General features: G+C 41.9%; 1 protein-coding gene across 1 annotated transcript; it reads left to right on the top strand.

Annotated features, from left to right (window-relative positions):
• Positions 1-16,953: 16,953 nt before the first annotated feature.
• On the top strand, positions 16,954-19,917 carry LOC131234684 (2-hydroxyacyl-CoA lyase). The gene is made up of 2 exons (XM_058231609.1): positions 16,954-18,485; positions 19,367-19,917. Exons 1-2 carry the CDS (start codon positions 17,052-17,054, stop codon positions 19,679-19,681), a joined length of 1,749 nt encoding a protein of 582 aa, XP_058087592.1. The 5' UTR covers positions 16,954-17,051; the 3' UTR covers positions 19,682-19,917.
• Positions 19,918-21,951: the final 2,034 nt, after the last annotated feature.

Raw genomic sequence — 21,951 nt, 5'->3', positions numbered from 1 at the left:
CATATGCCTCAATTGTTTGTCTCAATAAGTACATCAAGTATTTATCTCATTTCTTACTTCAATTAAATCATAAAGCACGACAGTTGTAACATGGTCAATGCATTAATAAAGATTAATTATGTTTATGCTAGTTTTTTATATTGTTCCGTGTAAATCTTCTATTGTGATTGAAGAATATCACGTTAAAGCACTAGTGAAATATAAAATCCTTAACGAAACTTATTTGTGAGGGCTAACCTATTCTCTTGATCAAAATATTGAAAGACGACAAGTATTAAATCAACAAATTGGTGGTCAAAAGGATTTTGGTTTCAATCTTGTCTCTATGCAAGAGTACCGACCAACTTAGTTAATATTCTTAAGTTTAGCAAACTTTGACACGCCCTAGTAATCGTACATGCACATGTCTCGAGAATCACACGGATAAGATGATAGAGAGAGCCATGTGGGTCCCTAGAATATGACGGTCTTTGTGTTTCTCTTATACTTGTGGCCTACCCGAAAATCATATTGACCTGATGTTCATGATATAGCGTCTACCATGTGAGGACCGTCTACCGAAAGGCTCCGATTTTTACACACGTGTGCCTAAAATACACGTGCAAGGTGAATGCACTTTCTTTTTTTTTACATACGCACACACACTCTCGCCGTAGTGGAATTTCACCACCTATGGGTACTCGAACCCTCAACCAGGTGTTGAAGCTCCTGAGAGTCTACCACCGGGTAAGTATAAGGAACCAGGTGAATGCACTAAACATTCTTGGACCTGCATAGATTACGCGGTCAGTCGCGTCTGACCAGGAAAGGAAAAGTAGGTACTAAGAATGTTGTCCGCACTAACGCACGCGTTAGCAACTGGAGCCGCTCATTATGTTATTCCCACTAACTAGATGCTTTGTGTAAAACATAGGCCAATCTGAACATCAGTTGGACCACATGCGTGTGCACTCGTGCTTGTGTGGCGCAGCTGACAATCAGATCCACTTGCTATTAGAGACAAGGCATCTGCTGGTGATCATGTGATGGACGGCTCAGATCTTGCATACTTAGGCTTTGTTGCCACGTGTGATCAGTGCAAACTAGAAATTATGGTGCACCTAATCCATCCGAGCGAGCTGTAGCCCTAGCTCATTTGCCACATCGGTTCGAGTGCTAGAAGAAAATGACCCATGTTGCCCATATGAGAGATTGGTCCACATGGCATGCACATTTAGGGTGTATGATGGAAGGTGTTGCATGTTACGTGCGTGCCACATTAGCACACATGTTAGGTGTGGGGTGCTTGAAGATGAATGGCCATATAGCTGTACCATAATCTATATTTATTTTTAAGCGTTATTGTATGCTCACTCATCTTTTGAGTTGGCTAATGGAGTCATGGTACTCAGTGCGAGGATGACAACTATCGAAATGGGAGGTATTATTGTTTTAGGACGTATTATCGTTTGAGGACACTCTTTAAATATGGGTTGATCTAATCAATTATAATCTATTAAATTTAATTAATTATTATTTATATAATGAATGGTGTAAATTGATGATGCTAACGTCTTAGTTTAATATTATTTTAAAATTTTATATTTTTCAGTCTAATAGAAGTGACTGGATTTTAGTGGTTCTTGAGTTGTAAGTTCGAAATAATTTGTTATTTAATATTATAAATCCTAATTTGTTTAGCTTCTTAGAATGCTACTAGTATCCGAAGTTATTATAAAAATTGAGGATATTAGATACACCATCTCAAGTCATTGAAAAAACATCTTGGACACCATTAAAAAAAATTCAAAGTTCTAATGAAAAAGACATCTCTTCTCCCACTCTCCTTTTCATTATTAACTTCTTTCTCTCTCCTTTTTTCTTTATTTTAATTTCTTAATTTCTATTTATTTTTTTTTTAAAAACCAATTAATTAAAGAAAAAGTTTCAAGTCTAACCAGTTGGGCCACAAGTAATGGTCCACCCAGTAGTCAACTTCAAACTGATTAAGTGTATGGGAAATTTAACCCATCAAATAGCTTGACCCTACCATGAGAATCACCTTATGCAGGTATATATTAGCCTTTTTTGTTCATTAAGTAGACCATGCGGAAAAAAAAAACTATGTTTAGGCTTTGATCAATAGCAAAATACAAATTTAGCCCACCCGATGAGTAGATATGGTTGATTTTTGTGCGAGGTGATCCTCATGGTGGGACTGAGATACTTAGATGGGTTAGATTTTTCATGCCCTTGGTGAGTTGGAAATCCTCTAATCGGTGGAATGTAACTTTTGGCATGACCAATTGAAATTGAAACGTGCTCTTAATTAAATGTGTGTAAATGTTTTCACATTGGAAAATTTAAGATTTTGAAAAAAAAAAAAACAATTTGATATTATAAAAAAGTCTTACCCTAGTGTCACATTCGATTATGGTTATTCATATGTGTTCAAATGTTCATGTGTGCCGGGACCACTTTATGCAACCCACTTGATTGAATGTCTACACATGTGGGATGTATGGGGCTCACTGACGTATTATCGGTGATGGCATCATATGTTTAATTAGCCCATGTTATTGCGTAGAGCCCTCATCTCAATGAGCATGCCAACACGATTATGACCATCAGCTAGTTAGATTTTCCTTTAATCATGCGGTCACAGGCTTAGTTGCACCACATGACTCAGTGGGATGATCTAGTGGTGGAAACTGCATGGGACACACACTAAATTAATTGTTTTCCATCGACATTGGACGATTTGGGCGGTGAAGATGCCTTGAGCTTGGTCGTGCTGGGTCTTGCTCGATTTAGGTCCATTTGACCTCAAATTTGACATCAAAGCTTTGTTCCACATTATCAACCATTTGGGTAATATGGATCTGGTGTGTGATGATCAGATATGTCCCGGATTTAATCTAAACTAAAAAATCTATTTTAAATGAATCTCAATCCTCTGGGATTAATTTAAGCTAAAACTTGATGTTTTGCCTAATGGTGATGTGTAGAACACATCCACTGATTCATATGAATCAAGGGGAGGCCTGATCATGAGTTTTTAATAGGTCAACCCCATATTATGCATATAATGATGTTTGTATATGTAGTCCTTACAGTATTGTCATGGTTAACCTCATAAATGTGATTTGAGTGGTGTCTTAAGATATCACAAACGTCAAAGGTGCCCTAGTTACATATAGAGGCATGTGGTGCAATGCACAAGAGAGGATAAGACAGTCCAAACAAATGTATTGCAGATCATACATAAGGTTGTGGTTGTTGGAAGTGTTGCACAAAACACCTTAGGATCTCGCTTCCCAAACACTAGAATTATGGGATATAATAAAGCAATGAAATAAATTAAAACACAAACCATACAACACAAGAGATTTTACGTGGAAAACCTTCGAAAAGGTAAAAACCACGGGACCTAGTCCAGAGTAACAATTCACTACAAAGTGAAACGTTACAACCGATCACAGGTACGCACCGCTTAAATCAAACCTTCTTCACTCACGCAAGAGTTGATGAACAATAAGAGAATAATGAAAAACGGAGAGATCTCACTGATCACGAGGACATAGAAGTGCTGAGACGTCAACTGCACAGTAGATCACCTTTACGAGAAGAATCTTCCCTTCCACAAGCTTCCTCTTTCTCTTTTCTCTTTTTCTCTCTCACCTTGGTCGTGAAAACTCCTTAGCATGCCCTAGAATAGCCCTATAGACCCCTATTTATAGTTTATGAAACTCTCGTTTCGCACCTTTGCGAAACCGCCTCAAATTTACGTAGTCCGAATAAAATCCGCGCAGAATCTGCGTAACCATCGACTAGTCGAGCTAGGTCTTCGACTGGTCAAGCCGATCCTCGACTGGTCGAGATCAAAAAATAGAGCTTGCTGGACTTTGAATCGAGCAAGCCTCGACCAGTCAAGTAGCGCGGTAATGCCAAGATTTGAGGCATTCGATCTGCACTACCTCTTCTCTGAATTGAGGAGGAAAACTCCATCAGTGGTATATGTATATATCAAATGTAATTAGAATAAATGTGATTCTCTCTCATGATAGATGTTGTATTAGCACTCACATCCCTGGTGCATGCCTATCATCAGTGCAATTGTATATCATGGCTATTATAAATATTTATCAAAGCCTTGATTATGTCCAAATCTCTAGGCTATAACCCATGCATTAGGTAATGATATTAACCATTGGTATTAATATAAAAAATTAACTATATGTTTTGGATGAAGTTTTACTATCTCGTCAACAATTAATATTTGTTATTCTTTGAGCCAAATTAGGTTATTTTAGAGTGGTTCATGGAGGGTAGGTTCATGTTGGTGGGGAACTGCGAAAACACCCATAGATGAATCAGGCAAAGTACTCGCAATCACATAACCAAGTGCAAACAAGAATAATCTAAAGTTTATATGGAAAAACCCTTGCGGGAAAAAACCATGGCACAAAATAATGAGCAATGCACTATGAAAGCAAAAATTACAAGAGATAGAGCGTTACCGATTTGAACAAGCCTCGAATTCACTTCACAAGCCATAATTATGCCTTTGAAACTCTTAGGAATGAATTAGAAAGCCTTCTCTATTACCCTAATCCTGATTACACCCGATATATATACTATCACAGCCGGAATAGGAAACAAATTCGGCACTTTAATGCTCACATCTTCGATGTGACCTTCGATGTCATCGATGAGCCTCAATATCATCGAACTTACTTCGATGACATCGAGTAGCAACACTAAAATATTCCAACAACTAACATGGGATTTTTGGGATTTTCTCAATGGAATCGAGCATCTATCGATGACATCGACCTCTAATTGATGGCATTGAGTGGTCTGCCGATGGCATCGACAGACCCCTGTTACTGACAGATTTGAGATGTCAACAACAATCTCACCATGTCTTTAATCTTCATTCATCATAACTCATTTTCCTCATCTCTAATTTTGCCTTACATAATAGCTCCATCATCACTTCTCATACACATTCCGTCTTCCATTTATACATTTGTCAAGCCCAGATAAGTTGCACATAACTTGAACTTCTCTGTGGGAACCACCTTCATAAGCATGTTAGATATTTGTGCTAAGATTGTCTTGAGCTGCACTGCTGCATCATGTGTTTCTTGTCCTGGCATTGATGGAGCACCTTGGTTGTTATCGCGTCCATTAAGGTTCAGGTTCTTTACTTTGTCGCACTCCAGATAGTGCCAATGAACCGCCTTGTAGCATGGAGGTTCATTTTCCTCGAGTGTCGCTGATGCTTAACAGGGGGTCCTCCTGTCATGTGTTAAAATGAAGGTGGTTCTTCCTGTCATGTGCTTGTTGATGCGGCATGCGGAAAGGTTCCCTTAGTGGCCTGTCAGTGATTATTCTTACCACTCCTTGTAAGATGACTGGCTCATATGCTGAGGTGCCCCTTCCAATACTACCGGCTCGCAACTTGGGGGTGCCCCTTGCAGGATGACTGGCTCGAAGTTGGAGGGTGCACCTCTCGATACCACTGATTCACATGGTTTATATGGAGTATTTCTTCCTTGAAGGATTATTCGCTCAGCTGTTGTGAGTGGGGTCTGGGGTGCCCCTTGCAAGACTAGTGGCGTATTTGAGCAGTCTCCTGATATAACACGGATAAATCGCAGAGGAGTAAAGAAATGATTATGTTTTCCTTTTTGAGGACATTGATAGCTGGACCTCGTGATGAGGTAGGGTTTAATAGATGTTATGCCAGAGGATTCTGGAGGATGTCTGTGGGAGCCGCTGGAGCAGTCATAGGGGTTGAAACGGAGATCTTTCGATTGTTGATGAGATCTTAGATTGCATGCCTCAGGGAGAAGCATCTCTCTGTCGAGTGACCTCGACCCTAGTGGAACTCGCAGTACTCGTTCTCGTTGTAGTTCATTGGCAGTTGATTTGGCAATGGTCTGGGCTGTAGGGGAGTAAGGAGTTGTTTTTGCACCAATATTGTCATGATTTGGCCGTATGTTTGTGTGGGTGGAGTGAATCTCTTGAACTCCCTATTCACTTACTTATTTTGATGGGGGGTACTGGACATTTCCCCTGAGTTGCTACTGATCCTGTTGCTATTACTATCATGAAGGTTGTGGATTTTCCCGTAACGGGGGTGGTAGTTGATATCTCTATTGTTGATGTTGAGGATGGTACTGCTAGCGCCCTTGCTGAGGCGCATGTTGGTTGCCTTAAGTTATGACAATGATGTTGTTGGCTTCTGTGAAGCAATGGGTAGCACTGTTGTCGTTTTCGTTGCCGTTTCCTATGGGTCTTCTCTTGACCTTGTTCCGTTTGACTGGAGCGGCCTAAAGAGGCCACAATGAGATTGTTCTTATGCGTATTCTTGCTTTCACTTGCTCTCTAGTACGAATGAGTTGAGCGAAGTTTACAAAGGGATGTGAGATCAGATATCAAGAAATGCTCGAATTTTTTGAATGGACGACCATGGAGATTTTCTCCTCTTCATCGATTGGGGTGCACATTCTGGCGGCCATCGCTTGCCATTGCCCTACATATGCTGATAACGTTTCGTTACCCTTTTGTCTCAAGGCTGCCAAGTCTTCTCTTCTAGGAGCCGTGTTGAGGTTATAAGAAAATCTGTTGACAAATGCCTCTGAGATCTGTTCCCAGGTTTTGATTTGGTGTCAATCCAAGGAAGTGTTCCAATACAAAGCATTACCCTTCAGAGATTTTTAAAATATAAGGATGAGCGCTCATTCATTTCCTGCCACTGCATTCAGTTCTCCATAGAATGCCTTGAGATGTATCGTAAAACATTCGTTGTCATCGTATCATTTGAATTTGGGTACCTTGAAGTTCTGAGGTACCTACGCATCTAGGAAGGGACACAACTCCCTAAGCTTTGTTAAGGAGAGATCGATCCCTTACTGTCTCTGAAGCTAATTTTGCATGGTTTGGAGCTGCTCTCGCAACTCCTTTATTTCTGTGCAGCTCGTTTGAGGGACCGACATCTCTCAGGACAAGGCATGTTTCACTTCTTCAGTATAGTGATCGATTTTTTTGATCCTATAGCTCCCGTGATGGGGGAGCTTGTTGAAATCTAATCGTGTTCCTGTGTGCGGGAAATTGAATTTGAAAAGCAATCCTGGTTGGGGGAGGCTGAGATGATAAGAAGTGATCCCCTTGTTGGGTATTCTTCACGTTCTGCTAGTTGAAATAGGCTTGACACTGGCCCCATTGTGGGCACTCGCCAGTGTTGCTCCAGGGCTTCTAGTCGGGAAAGCTACTGCTTGAAATTCACTTGAAATCTTTGCTGTAGGATGTGCTGAAAATTGACTGGAGACCCTGTTTGTAGGATCGGTTTGAAACAGAATTGAAAATTGATTGGAGGCCTCAACTGTGAGGCTGTACTGAAATTGATTGGAGACCCTATTTGTAGGATCAGTTTGAAATTGTGCTGGAAATTGACTTGAGACTCTATTTGCAGGATCGACTTGAAATTATGCTGGAAATTAACTGGAAGCCTCGGATGCGAAGCTTTCTTGAAATTGACTGGGGATTCTGTTTGCAGGATTAGTTTGAAATTGATTAGAAATTCTAGTTGTGGGATTGTTTTGAGATTGACTCCCAGCTGTGGGAGGGTACCGAAGAAAGTGCCCCATGGTCGAGGGTTGCGCTGGCTAGTGTGGTCCTATACAGAGTTCGGTAGCTATGCTTAATTTGAACCGGAGGTTGGAAAGAGCTTGTGAGCTGATTGTTGTTGTTGTTGAACTGGACCAACTTCGTTGTTGGCTACAACAACTTGTGCTTGCATGAATTGCCAGAGCATGTCTTGCATTGCTTTCATGCCTTGTGCCACTTCCTGGATGCAAGTCATTGATGTGGCTTCTGCCTGCTGTGGTTGTACAGGCTGGGCTTTTGCGAGATCGAGAGCGTGGAAGGGTTGAACATCTTCCTCATGGTGATCCATTGCTGCATGAGATCTGCTGCAAATTATACTGCAATAAGGGAGATTTTTTCGAGGACGCCTGACTCGTGGATGCACATTTTGTTGTTGATTTTAGTATGAATGTTGATGCAGATGCAGATGCAAATGCAGATATGCGAGAACTTGATATTCCTCAATAGTCCGTAAGATCTTGTTTTTCAAGTCGGGTCGCGACTAGTATGACTAATTTCTCCCCAACAGAGTCGCCATTTTGTAGACGTTGGAGGGTATATTTCACGAGGGGACGGGAGATCGACTCTCACTTTTTCACTGGTTACTTTGCTTGAGGGCTTTCGTTTGGGGGTAAAAGGGTATTATATTTTAATAGAGTCACCATTAACCAATTATTACGATTCTACACTCGGTTAGACTCGTAGAAACGCTTAAGATCGAAGACCCACAAATCCTTAACCCTAAGATGACTCATGAATTTACGTTTTAGAGATTCTGAGTAAGGGACCGCAGTTACAGAGAAGGAAGGTGTTAGGCACCTACTTTGCCCGTACGAATGTACGATACTTCACAAGATCGAACTAATTTATGAGGAATGGGACTAGTTCTTGTATGCAAAAAATGTAATGCGATGCAATGATAGTGATGATTGACCGATTTGAATTTTTGATGGGTAGGATCCGACTATATTAGCAAGCCATAGAGCATATGTTCGTAACAATCAAGTGCAGGGTGTAAAATACGTATGCATGTGGATGCTTAATGATGTGTTGATGCTTATGATAAAACGACGACCAACCAGTTAAGGTTTCTGGTGGATCTGCTCTGATTATATTGGTAAGACACAGAGCATACGCTCGTCAATTATATACAAGAAAATGATGGAATGCGATGTAGCTATCAAAACGACGGCTAACCGACTAAGGTTTCTGGTGGGCATGATCCGATTATATCGGCAAGCCTCAAAGCATACACTTGTTAGTTAGATGCGAGAAAACGATGAAATGCACTATGGTGCTGATGTCTATAGTGAGTAAGGGGGTTGAGAATGGAATGAATGTCGCACAATTTTAATGCTCGGGTTTGATGAAATTGATTGAAACTTAAATGATTGTATGAACAGTAGTGTCACAAGGATAGATTGGGTGGCTCAAATTTGAACTTAGGTGGCTTAGGAGGCTTGAACTCTGGCTAGGCTAGGTTGGACTAAGGTTGAGCTCTCTCTCACTCTCACTCTCCTTGGTAGAAGAACGAATAAATGGCTAAGGCTAAGAAATCTCTTCTATATGTCTTTGATGGAGGTGGGTGAGTGCTTGAAATGAGGAGAGGGGGCTATTTATAGCATCAAACCTAGATTTCTTATAATTCCTGCTAATCATAAGGGCAAAAAGTGGTTGAAGGGATATGATTTGATATTGCCATATGACATCATCTCATGAGTTGAATGATGTGGTAAAATGATAATTTTAGGTAAAGAAATGGGCATCAGAGTAAATACACTCAACCGCATGCTTAAGATTTGAAAAAAGAGAATTCTACATGCTTGAGAGATGCTACCCCAAAGAGGAGTGCCACATGACTGGTGGCAACTTGGCTGCCGTCGGTCCCCACTTGGACTCCTTGCTTTGGTAGACAGTATCCTCTAAGCTCGTGGAGGCTCTGCTTTGAAGATATTTGCTTTTAGGTTTTTCATTTTTCTCTAATTGAGCTTTCTTTTAAGCTTGGTTTTAGGCTTAATTAGGTTAGTTGACTGGGTTGTAGGGTTAGTATGTTGACTGAGCGAGTTGATTAGGTGACTTGACTCAATGTTCTAGGGTTTTAGGTTCATAAGGTTCAAGGTTACGCTAATTTAGTTGACTGGGTTAAATGGCTGAGTTTAAGGTTTAAGATTGGAGTTCTTACGGTTCATGCTTATAGGGCTAGGGTTTAGGATTGGGGTTTGATTTTCTATCCATCATTTCAAACTTAATCAATTTATCAGCCTAAGGTGGGGTGTCTACAAATAATCCATGGGTCTATTTAGTTTTTCAAATTTCCCTCTAAATGAGTGTAATTAAGAAATTATTATTTTCATCGGTAATTCGTGTTCTTTCTTGATGCGATGGTGATGGTTGTGATTTGAAATTATAGGTATCCAAGCATGAGAGTAAAAACTATGAAGCCCATTGTGATGTATGTGACTTATTTAGGGGTGTACATCGGCCCGAACCGAGTCGAACTGGGCTCAACTCGGCCCGGCCCGGTCACCAGCCAAACCAGCCCAAACCCGGCCCAGCCCGGTCACCGGGCCAACTTGTCCAGCCCGAACCCGCCCCAGTCAGCAATCGGGCAAGTTCGGGCCAGTTTCAGACCCACGATTTGGACGGCCTTGATTTTTTGACTCTGCTCCATCTACTTCATGGGAAGGGCTTTAGCAGGTAAATTGAACAACCTTGATTTTTGGGAAGGGCTTTTGTCATAGATTTTTAGGACTTTGCTCCATCTACAAAGAGACCCACGATTTGGACGGCCTGGATTGCTGTAAATGGTTAGGGTAACTAGGTAAGAATTTAGGATACACACACACACACACACACACACACACACACACACACACGCCGAGTCGGGTCGAACTGGAACTTATCCGAACTCGGCCTGAACTCAGTTTCAGGCCGAAGAAAATGGCCCATCCCAACCCGAACTCAGTTCCGGGTCGGGCCGAGTCGAGCGAGTTAATCAGAATAGCCCGGTTCGTGTACAACCCTAGACTTATTCATGTCATTCATCTCTTCCCCCACTCATTTTAGGTCACGTCAAAAAAATGAGAAAGTTCCAAAACTCAAATGGACCACACTATAGGAAACGATCATAATTGAATGTCTACCTCGAAAACTTTTTAAACTTTTTAGAGCTGCAAAAGTTTTAGATCGATCTGATATTTGTATTTTCCCTTTATCTATGTGAGTTAAATGACAAATAAACATTAATGTGGGCAAAAAAAAAGAAATATCTTTCAACAGTGAATGTTACATAGAGACCATTGTTTCTTATTTTGTGGTCCACCTAAGCTTTGGATCTAATTCATTTTTGGGCTCATGCCCTAAAATGTTCTACTAAAACGGATGGACAATGAGGATGAGGCACATACGTCATTGTGGGAATGCTATTTTAATGAGACTATTTTCCTTTTCGATGTTAAGAATTCCATCTCTTTATAAATGTAAGAATTCCATCTCTTTTTAAATGGACGTAATAACAAACCATTCACATCATTACCAAGGATTTGAAAAATCAAACATTTCTTACAGCTATTTGTTAGAATATAAGTAGAGTATAGACAAGTATTACAATTTTTTATACCACTTTACCCGCTAAATAAATAGAGTTAGGTAGATCTTGAAACTTCTGTTAAGATTAGAGCTGGGCATCGGTCCTGATCGGATCAGATTAGGCATAATCCGATCAGATCCGAATTTTCAATGGTCAGATCCGAACTCGACCCGATCCAAGACCGGATTTGGGTCACCTGATTCGGACAGACCCGATGCCTGGTTGACTTTACTCGAACCGAGTCCGCCTCGGTCTGGAAAACCGAGCCGGATCGGATTAGGTACGATTCGAATAGTATAAATTAAATCAAATTATTTCATATAATGTGGTCTAAGTTAACCTTTAATATATCTCATTTTTGTGCTCAATGACTAAAATAATACTTCAAAATCGATAAACGGCTTAGATGAAATATATACATCAAGGTGGGCCCCACATGGCTCTGTAAGAACTTCTAATCTCCGTGCATAGGGTTTTATTTAACTTTTAAAGTTAAACTGTTTGCTTGCTTTTCACGTAAGCACGCCCTGGTGAATTCGACCGGGTGAATTGTGTATTCACGTTAATGAGGTTTGTACATCTGATGATGGGGTAGGTGTTATATCCAAACCGTTCATCCATTTGGCAAGCTTGTCTTAAGGCCTGAGACGAAAAATAAGGCAGATCTAAATATCAAGTGGACCACACGAATGATTTAACAGTGAAAATCATTCTTTGCTGCTATTTGTGGTGTGGTCCAGATGATCTTTGGATATTATTTATTTTTTGAATAATGCTAATACATGATCTCTAAAAATATATGAACGGTGTAGATGTAATAAATACATCACTGTGGGCCCATATAACTTGATCTCCTTTGAACCGTTCGTACAACTCGGAGCTCGAGGAGCGTCTGTTCGTCTTCGCACGCCACAGCCAGCTGGCCTAGGCTACAGCCTACGGCACAGCTGGTGGCTAGTGCTTGTACTGGGAGTCTGGCCGCAGACTGCTTACCAAGTAACTCAGCACGCCAGCCTCTGTGGGGTCCACCATGATTTAATTATTTTATCCACTCCGTCCATCCATTTTAAAAGAAAATTTGAGTACCCTAGACCAAAAACAAAATATATCTAAATGTCAAGTGGGCCACACCACTAGAAACAGTGTGAATTGAAATTATACCGTTGAAAATTTCTTAGGGGCCACAGTAGTTTTGGGTCAATCTTTTATTCGTGTTATCCTTTCATCCATGCCTTTGTGATCTTATGAACAGGTTGGATGACAAATAAACATTACCGTGGGGCCTACCAAGGTTTCAACGGTGGAAGTCATTATTCCCATTGTTTCCTGTGGTGTGGTCCACTTGAACTTTGTCCATTCTTCAATTTTCGGCTCAACTACTAAAATTAGCTAGAAAAACGGATGTACAACGTGGATAACCCACACACATTCATGGTAGGCCCCACTGAGTTTACTCAATGACATAAAAGCATACTGAATACGTCATCTGTGCCTTCAAATAATGTTAGTGGTGCTGACGGAAATGAATGGGCTACTCGCTGTGTTCGTGATATGTGAGCCCCACCATGATATATGTCTTTCATCGATGCCGTTCATCCATTTTTACGGATCATTTTAAGGTTTGATAAAAAATATTAGAGGGTAAAAATCTCAGGTGGACCACACCATAGGAAAATAATAATGATTGGATATCCTCTATTAAAATCCTTGCCAGGCTCCGGATCGGGTCGAATCTGATCGGATCGGGTCCATTCGGATCGGGTTTCTGATCGGATTTGTCCGGATTGACGACGATCCGAGCCAGATCTGAAAACCATTCGGATCTGAAATGACTAACCCGATCCTCACCGATCCAGGCCGTCGGTTCGGTTACGATTGAGTCTGATAGGGTCGGATCAACCGGATCGGATCAATTTTGCCCAACTCTAGTTAAGATGTTGTCCACCTTGTACATATTTCCTGTTATTCTTAAAGAAGTAGATATCTAAGCTTTACACACCGTTGCTTTCTAAGTTCAGATCTCAGTATTTTTTTATTTTACTGCCAAGAGTATCAAAGTTTATTAAAACGTTTTCAGGACACGTTAAGGCCATCAGCATGGAGAGGATTGAAGAGGTAGTTCACGCTACACATGCCGAAGTGGCCTACATTGGGGATATCAGGGTCACAAATCAGGTGGGCCCCACCATGAATATTTCATCGCTGACCCAAGTGGCACGCAAGCGTGTGGGACGTAGTCGTGGTTCGTTTCTTAACTGCCCGATTTTTCTGATGCTTCCGGTTTCCATTGCGACGCAACTGATGGCTTCGATCTAATGTCTCACATGCGCATCATGTGGGGCCCATCATACTGTATGTGTTTTATATTCATACCGTCCATCCGTTTTGTTAGCTCATTTTAAGATGTGGAGCAAAAATGAAGCAGATCCTAGTTTAAGTGGACCACACCACAGAAAACAGTGGGGATAATGACACCTACCGTTGAAACCTTTCTAGGGCCCAACGTAATATTTATTTGTCATCCAATCTGTTGATCAGGTCACAGAGACCTGGATGAAGGGAAAACACAAATATCAGCTTGATCTAAAACTTTAGTGGCCTCAAATCTTTAATGGCGGGCGTTCAATCACCACTGTTTCATGTGCTGTGCTCCATTTGAGCTTCGGATCCGCTTCATGTCCTAAAATGAACTCGCAAAACGGATGGGCCGCATGGATATAAAACACAAACATCCTGGTGGGCCCTACAGCTCCCAAACCACACCGCTGCTGGGGTGGTTTGGGCCACACCACCAGATCCGGGTCCGATGAGATGAGGTCAATTGCAGCCCATAAACTGAGCAGGCCCACTCATCAGGTGGGCCATACGTGTCCGAAAAGCTGGAGAAAATGCTGACCAACAGCCTATATTCAATTTACACGTCTGGTAATGCTATCGAGCCGACAAGCTTGATTTTTGAAGATGAGACGTTCGATTCACATAATGAGTGGCCCCGATCTCCAGCATCGCTGCCACGCTGGCAGTTTGATCTATCCTCGCGCGAATGCCCGACATATCTCCCCCTACAAACACAGCGTGGCCGATTTGGTATTTTCTTCTGACAGCCGTCGCCACAAAAGCAGAAGGCGAGCAGTGCGCCAGATACGCCCTTTCCTGAGTCGGGTTTCTATTTACCAAACAAGCGATTGAAATGCGACGTCTACTCGCGAGAGTATGACTTCCTCCCTTCCACGTGCCATATCATAGCCGTTATCAGGTTGGGCTTACCTTGCTTGTGCACTTGCGTACTACTCCACCGGGACCTAACCAGAGAGGGATAGTCTTAGCAGGAGCTTTTTGTACAGTCCATTCTTTTAACATCATTTTAACATGTTATCTTAAGGCATGAACTAAAAATAAGAAAAAGAAAATTCAAATAGAGTATCGAGTGAACATATCATTGAAAACAGTAATGACAATGATTCTCACCATTAAAACATTTTAGAGCCCACCATGCCGTTTATTTGCCATCCACCTTTTCATAAAGTAAGACAAACTTAAATAAAAGGAAAAATATAAAAATCAATTTATCCAAGCTTTCAAGGTCTTCATCCGTAGCCATTTCGTCCCCGCTGATTTCTATGATGAGGTGTACTCATGACTTGGTCAGACCAAGTATATAAAATATATACATCAAGGTGGGCCCATAGAGCCCTTACTACTTATGAGGAATGCCAATGGCAATTTTTAGCAGCCACATGTGAATAGAGAAATGGGGAATTAAGAAATGTATATATGTCATCCTTTCAATGGTCAAACCAACCAAGATGGATTCAAAAAAAATAAAAGTGCACATATGGATTTAAAAAAAGAAGAAATTGAAATATAAATTAAAAAAAATAAAAACAGGGATATATATAGACATTTATCTACTGTAAAAATGGAAGTAGCAAGTATTCCATATTCAACGAGAAGATATCTTAAATTTAGTAAGTGACCAACCTACAGTGGGCTCCACAATCTGAACGGTTTGGATTTAAGGAACATGCCATGTATAAGGAAAAATCCTCGTATGTCTCCCAGATACCCCTCGTGCGCGCTGCAATCTACACAAAACCGTCCAAGCAAAACGCAATGCGGTGGCCGCGGGATGTGATGCTGTGACGGTAGTACATGGATGGGTAAAGTATGTTTCAAAGTAATTGGTTGAATTGATCATATACTGCTAGGGATCGATACCAGGACCTCAAGTGTTGAAACGAGGTAACTCCACTCAGGCTGTCAGTTGAGCTATGGATCTGGGTGTGAATTTATCATACACTTGAAGTTAAATAACACTGGCCAAATCAAACCTTAATGGCTCTAACGTAGCGGATGAGGTTAAGGGCTTGACCTAAACTCTTTGGGACCCACCATTTCATATACGTAAATCACTCAGTCAACAAAAGGGACAAGCAAGGGCTTTCAGTGGCCACCCTTATGTATGGGTTTTATCCGCACTATTTAAAACAAAGACAAATCCAAAGATCATGTGGACTACACCATAAGAAAAAGGGTGATAATGATGATGGACGTTAAAACTCTTAAACCTAATGTACTGTTTATTTGTCATCCAAGCTAATTATGAAGTCACATGGACCTTGATGGAAGGAAACAACAAATATCAGCTGGCTTAAGAACTTTTGTGGGGGCATAGGAAATTTTCAACGGTAAGAGTTTAATCCTCATTTTGTGGTTCAGTTGTGTCTTGGATCTGTCTCAGTTTTGAGTCTATATCTTACAATGTTATGGAAAAATGGATGGACGGTGTGGATAAAACCTATTCATCCCAGCGGCCCCTTAGATCTCGTGTAGGATGCAATCTGCGTTCCCATAGAAACGAGAACCTACGTGCAAACCGTAGATAGAAATGATAAGTTCACATGCGAACTTATGGCTGGCATCCTATCCCATCATTCCTGAGGCGTGGCCCACCTAAGGTTTTTTTATCTCATTGCCTATAAATGGGGAACGGATTGGCTACTCTCCCCGCCATCGGCCAATGGCTGATGTTCAGTGCTCCGTGGACCTCATCATGATGTATTTGTTTCATCCATTCCGTTTACATGTTTTTATAGATCATTTTATGGTATGAAAACAAAAATCAGGTATATCCAAATCTCAACTGGACCACATTACAGGAAACAGTGTTGAATGAACGCTGACCATTAAAAACTTTTTGGGGGCTATAAAAGTTTTCGATCAAGCCGATCTTTGTTTTTTTTCCCTTCATGTGCGTCTGTATGACGTAATCAACAGATTGGATGTCAAATAAATAGTACAGTGGGCCTTAGGAGGATTTTAATGGTGGATATCCAATCACCATTGTTTTTATGTGGTGTGGTCCACTTGAGATTTATATACCTCTCCTTTTTGAGATGAAACATTAAAATAATCTGTAAAATTGGATGAACGGAATGGATGAAACACATACATCATGGTGGGGCTCACAGAGCACCGACCACGAGCCACCGGGCTGGTGGCAGGGGGGAATAGCTAATCCGTTTCCCTAGAAATGAAGATAGAACCTGATGGATGGTTAGTTCGGGTTGGAAATAATCAAACGTGTTTGGGTGTAGTCGGGTGGAGTGGGATGGAACTTGTGTCGGGTCGGGTTGCGGGTTGGGTACTGTAGAAGTCGGGTTGGGGTCAACCCGATCCAACCCGCCCGAGTTGCACCCAGACCCAGGTACGCCTTCCCTTTGTCCAAAACGAAGGGTATTTCCGTAACCCGAACGCTATAAATTCCTCTCCACCATTTCTTCCCGAATCTCATTTCTCATCATCCTCTGCAAATTCCATCTCTCTGATGGCAGACTCCAATTCCCAAACCCTAGCCCCACCATCCAATTGCTCCCAATCCTCAGAAGCTCCAATCGATGGCAACGTCCTCGTTGCCCGTTCCCTTGCCCTCGCCGGCATCGATCGCATGTTCGGTGTTGTCGGCATCCCTGTCACATCCCTTGCCACACGCTCCGTCGCCCTCGGCATCCGCTTCCTCGCCTTCCACAACGAGCAGTCTGCTGGCTATGCCGCATCTGCCTACGGCTACCTCACCGGCCGCCCGGGCATTCTCCTCACTGTCTCTGGGCCCGGATGCGTTCACGGCCTCGCTGGCCTCTCCAATGCTGCGGCCAACGCCTGGCCGATGGTTATGATCTCCGGCTCGTGTGATCAGAAGGACTTTGGGAAGGGCGACTTCCAGGAGCTTGATCAGATTGGGGCGGTAAAACCCTTTTCGAAACTGTCTGTGAAAGCGAAGGATATTACGGAAATACCCCATCTTGTATTCGAAGTGGTTCGTTGCGCTGTGTCGGGGCGCCCTGGCGGGTGTTATCTCGATCTTCCAACGGATGTTCTCCACCAGACGGTTACTGAATCCGAAGCTGCTAAAATCTTGGCTGCTGCTGCGTCATCTGAAAGTGTGGGACCAGAAACCTCAGAACCAGTAGAAATTGGGAAAGCAGTTGATTTGCTCAGACACGCGGAACGGCCATTGATTGTATTTGGAAAGGGGGCTGCTTTTTCACGAGCTGAAAATGAGCTTAAGAAGTTGATAGAAAAGACGGGGATTCCGTTCCTGCCGACACCGATGGGAAAAGGCTTGGTGTCTGACACGCATGAGCTTGCAGCAACAGCTGCGCGGTCACTCGCAATTGGCCGCTGTGATGTTGCTCTTGTTGTTGGGGCCCGGTTAAACTGGCTGCTGCATTTTGGAGAGCCACCGAAATGGTCGAAAGATGTGAAATTTATACTGGTTGACATCTCAAAGGAAGAGATTGAGCTTCGGAAACCGCATCTGGGTTTGGTTGGGGATGCGAAGAGGATTTTGGGTTTGATGAATGAGGAGATTAAGGACAATCCTTTCTGTTTCGGAAAATCACATCAGTGGGTTGAGGCAATTTCGAAGAAGGCGAAAGATAATGTTGGGAAGATGGAAATTCAGCTGGCGAAGGATGTAGTGCCATTTAATTTCTTTACGCCGATGAGGATTATAAGGGATGCGATTCTTGCAGAGGGGAGCCCGGCACCTATTTTGGTTTCGGAGGGTGCCAATACGATGGATGTGGGGCGGGGTGTGCTGGTTCAGACTGAGCCGAGGACGCGGTTGGATGCAGGGACTTGGGGAACAATGGGGGTTGGTCTGGGTTACTGCATTGCTGCTGCAGTGGCATCGCCTGATCGGCTCGTGGTTGCTGTTGAAGGGGATTCTGGATTCACGTTCAGCGCCATAGAAGTCGAGGTTGGATCACTTGTACATCCATCAATACACACATGCATTCATCCATACTAAACAAGGATGGATAGACATTGAAACACTCATTCTTTTCATGAGTGCATCCAGAGTTAGTCATGTACAGATGTAGATAACTGACTGGCAAATATTGTAATAATATTGTATGATATATACTTAGCTATATCAAATAATATAGTATAGCTAAGTATATATCGTATGATATTACATAAGATTTGCTAGTTGGTTATTCAAATCTGTACACGACTATCTCTACAGTGCACACAGATTCCTAACTGGCTGAAGATGGGCAAGAATTGGACATTGGTCTTTGGCCATTCCAATAGGTGATGTGTGCACAATGTATGCAGTCTTTTCTCCTCATGTCCATGAAGTCATATATACAATTCAGTGACGTGGGGTCCACTCTTTGGTCCGCATTTAATGTAAATATGCCAAGGATTGGAGGATTAGGATCTTCCAACCTATTAGACTTATGAGCCATCCTCCATCCACATTGGGTTGCATTAGCTCAACAGTCTGGATCCCCGATCTTCTCCCCAAATGTATGGATTGTGCTCTAGATGTTCAAATTGTCTGATCTGTGGCCTGCAAACTGGAGGCTATATAAAACGAAGGTCAATGTTCACATTCAACAGGGAAAAGTTATTTCATCAGACTTTTAGGATGGTGCAATAAGTTGGAACTTCTTCGGCCATCCATATTTGGATCCATCGGATCACCAGTTCTAATCATTATATGGGCGCCATGTATTCATTTGGTGGCGAGTGGGAGGGAGACTATTTCGTTGCAATTTCTTTGCTTTATTATGCTTGTCAATTGCTCAAGTGGAAGATCGTAAACATATTTGCTTTTCTGAACTTCTGCAGACTTTGGTGAGATACCAGTTAGCAGTGGTTGTGATTGTCTTTAACAATGGTGGTGTATATGGTGGTGACCGGAGGAACCCTGAAGAAATTACAGGGCCTTACAAAGAAGACCCTGCACCAACTTCTTTTGTCCCAGGTGCAGCTTATCATACCTTAATGGAAGCTTTTGGAGGAAAAGGTTATCTTGTTGGGACACCACAAGAGCTCAAGTCCGCTCTCACTGAATCATTTTCTGCACGGAAACCTGCAGTTATAAATGTTACCATCGATCCTTATGCTGGTGCTGAAAGCGGCAGAATGCAGCACAAGAACTGAGGTATCTCAGTGCCTCTTTAGGATTGAGCTTCACGCATGATGAGTCTGATGGGTTTTGTGACATACTTCAATAACTCCCAAACGGTTTGATGCTAGCATGCAATAGCTGTTAATATACTGGTCCATATCAGGAGATTGTTATGTTGTTTGAATAAGTCCTTAAACGCTGAGAGTGACACGTTGTATTTATATCATTATCATGTCAAAGTCAATGAAGTTAGAATTTTGGAATATCAGATGCCATGCTCCATATATTTATATGATCTTTGTGATGTGGTTATTGGAAATGCATTTTGGATGCAGCTGGTATCAAAGATCTGGAGTCTTGTTCTCTTTTTTGAATCTGATTTTGGACCTGTCTTCTTCCATCAATTCGGATGCCCGAAAGAGTCACTTGGTTCTTTCATGAAAAAGTCATCTGCTGGAGAACTATTTACCTACCATAAGACTTGTTCATGAAAAAAAAAAAACTGAAATTTAAGATTGAAGCCAAGTTCCCTGTTTGCTATGGACAGGTAACTTCCCTATTGTGCATGGAGTTTGTAAATGTGAGTACCATGGTTGGTTTATCCATGCCCCCCCCCCATCATGGATGAACCATGCCCAAAAGATCTCTGTAATTGGTCTACTTTAACATTTCCATTGTTGAAATGCAAATAGATGGTTAAGAAGAAATGCACCAACCAGCCACATTCAATAGAGGAAAGACCAAAGATTCAATGGCTAGATCTTCCAATTTGGGGGAAATAAGGCATGGTCCATCATGAATCATGATGGGGTCAGATCAATGGGTTGGATAAGCTAACCATGGGCTCCACACATCAAACTTGGCGAACAATAGGGAAGTTCACTGAGGGAACTCAGTCTCTAATATTTAATGTGGAAGCAAAAACATGTAAAACAACAATGAATAATTTGCAAAAGGGGTCCTTTACAATAAGCATATTTTAAAACCTTGAAACTCCATCAGTCTCTCTTAAAACTAAAATTAAAACAATAATTAATTGCCTGCACCTGCCTTTGCCTCGTTAAATGCTTAGCATTCTTATTGAGATTTTAATTTGCCTATGCTCATTTTTGGGTGCAAAACATAAACACCCCCCATATATGCTTGCATGGCACACATGTGCAAGTCCCCGCAGGTCCAGGCTGTTCATAGGGTGGGCCATACACATATATCGAAGTAGACAGTTTGAAAATTTGTCTCATTCATATATATAGGTGGACAGACTCATAGATAGAAATGTATGATTCAAAAATGATAAACAGGGGTATATACTTAATTTACATGTGTTCCCCACCTGGCGAGTGGGCCATGCTGATTTTTAGGACAGAGAGTGCACTAAGGCGAGTGGGTCAGGCTGTTCATAGGGTGGGCCATACATATATATCGAAGTAGACAGTTTGAAAATTTGTCTCATTCATATATATAGGTGGACAGACTCATAGATAGAAATGTATGATTCAAAAATGATAAACAGTGGTATATACTCAATTTACATGTGTTCCCCACCTGGCGAGTGGGCCATGCTGATTTTTAGGACAGAGAGTGCACTAAGGGGACCATTCAGTGAACATACTGGTTCCAACATGTGTGATGCTTGTTTTTGGCACTTGAAGATGGCCTGAAATGCCAAACAATGTACATCACACAGACCAATCATACACGTAAGATCTGAGAGATTCATGAGGTGGGCCTACCCATGACATGCCATGGACTGAAATCAGTCAGGTGCTCTCATCAAATGGATTACATGTGTAGGAGAAAAATGGTGATTGGAGTCAAAAGACCAGCAGTCTATATTCAATGGAGGCGTGACTCACCTGATGAGTGGGCCAGCTTGATTTTTGCAAGGCACATTTGCATGGGTACACTTGCTGAATGTCTGATTACTCGAGTTCAGTATGTTGGTATATTTCAATTGGTGGGGACTTGCCATGAACATGCCTGGCTTAGATCTTACACATACTCATCTCTCCAAGTGTATCAGTTAGTGGGACCTGCCATGAACATGCCGGAGCCAAAATTCAAGCTGGACAGTCATCCAGTGGGCCATGAATGTAATACGCCATTGGTATTTCTCTTCTATCTATTTTTGTCATACACATAACCCACCTGATTTTGGACTGGGCAAGTTGATGGTGGCCCCCACCTGATGAATATCCCTTATCTTGTACATGTCTCTAGCACTGCATGGGTTTGTATCCTCAGGATAAAATGGGAATACCGTGTTTAATGAAGCTTAGGGAGGTGAATGTTTTTCTTTTTC

The sequence above is a fragment of the Magnolia sinica genome, chromosome 19 (assembly GCF_029962835.1).
Source record: "Magnolia sinica isolate HGM2019 chromosome 19, MsV1, whole genome shotgun sequence".
Lineage (NCBI taxonomy): Eukaryota > Viridiplantae > Streptophyta > Magnoliopsida > Magnoliales > Magnoliaceae > Magnolia > Magnolia sinica.
This window is presented reverse-complemented; position numbering and strand designations above follow the sequence as displayed.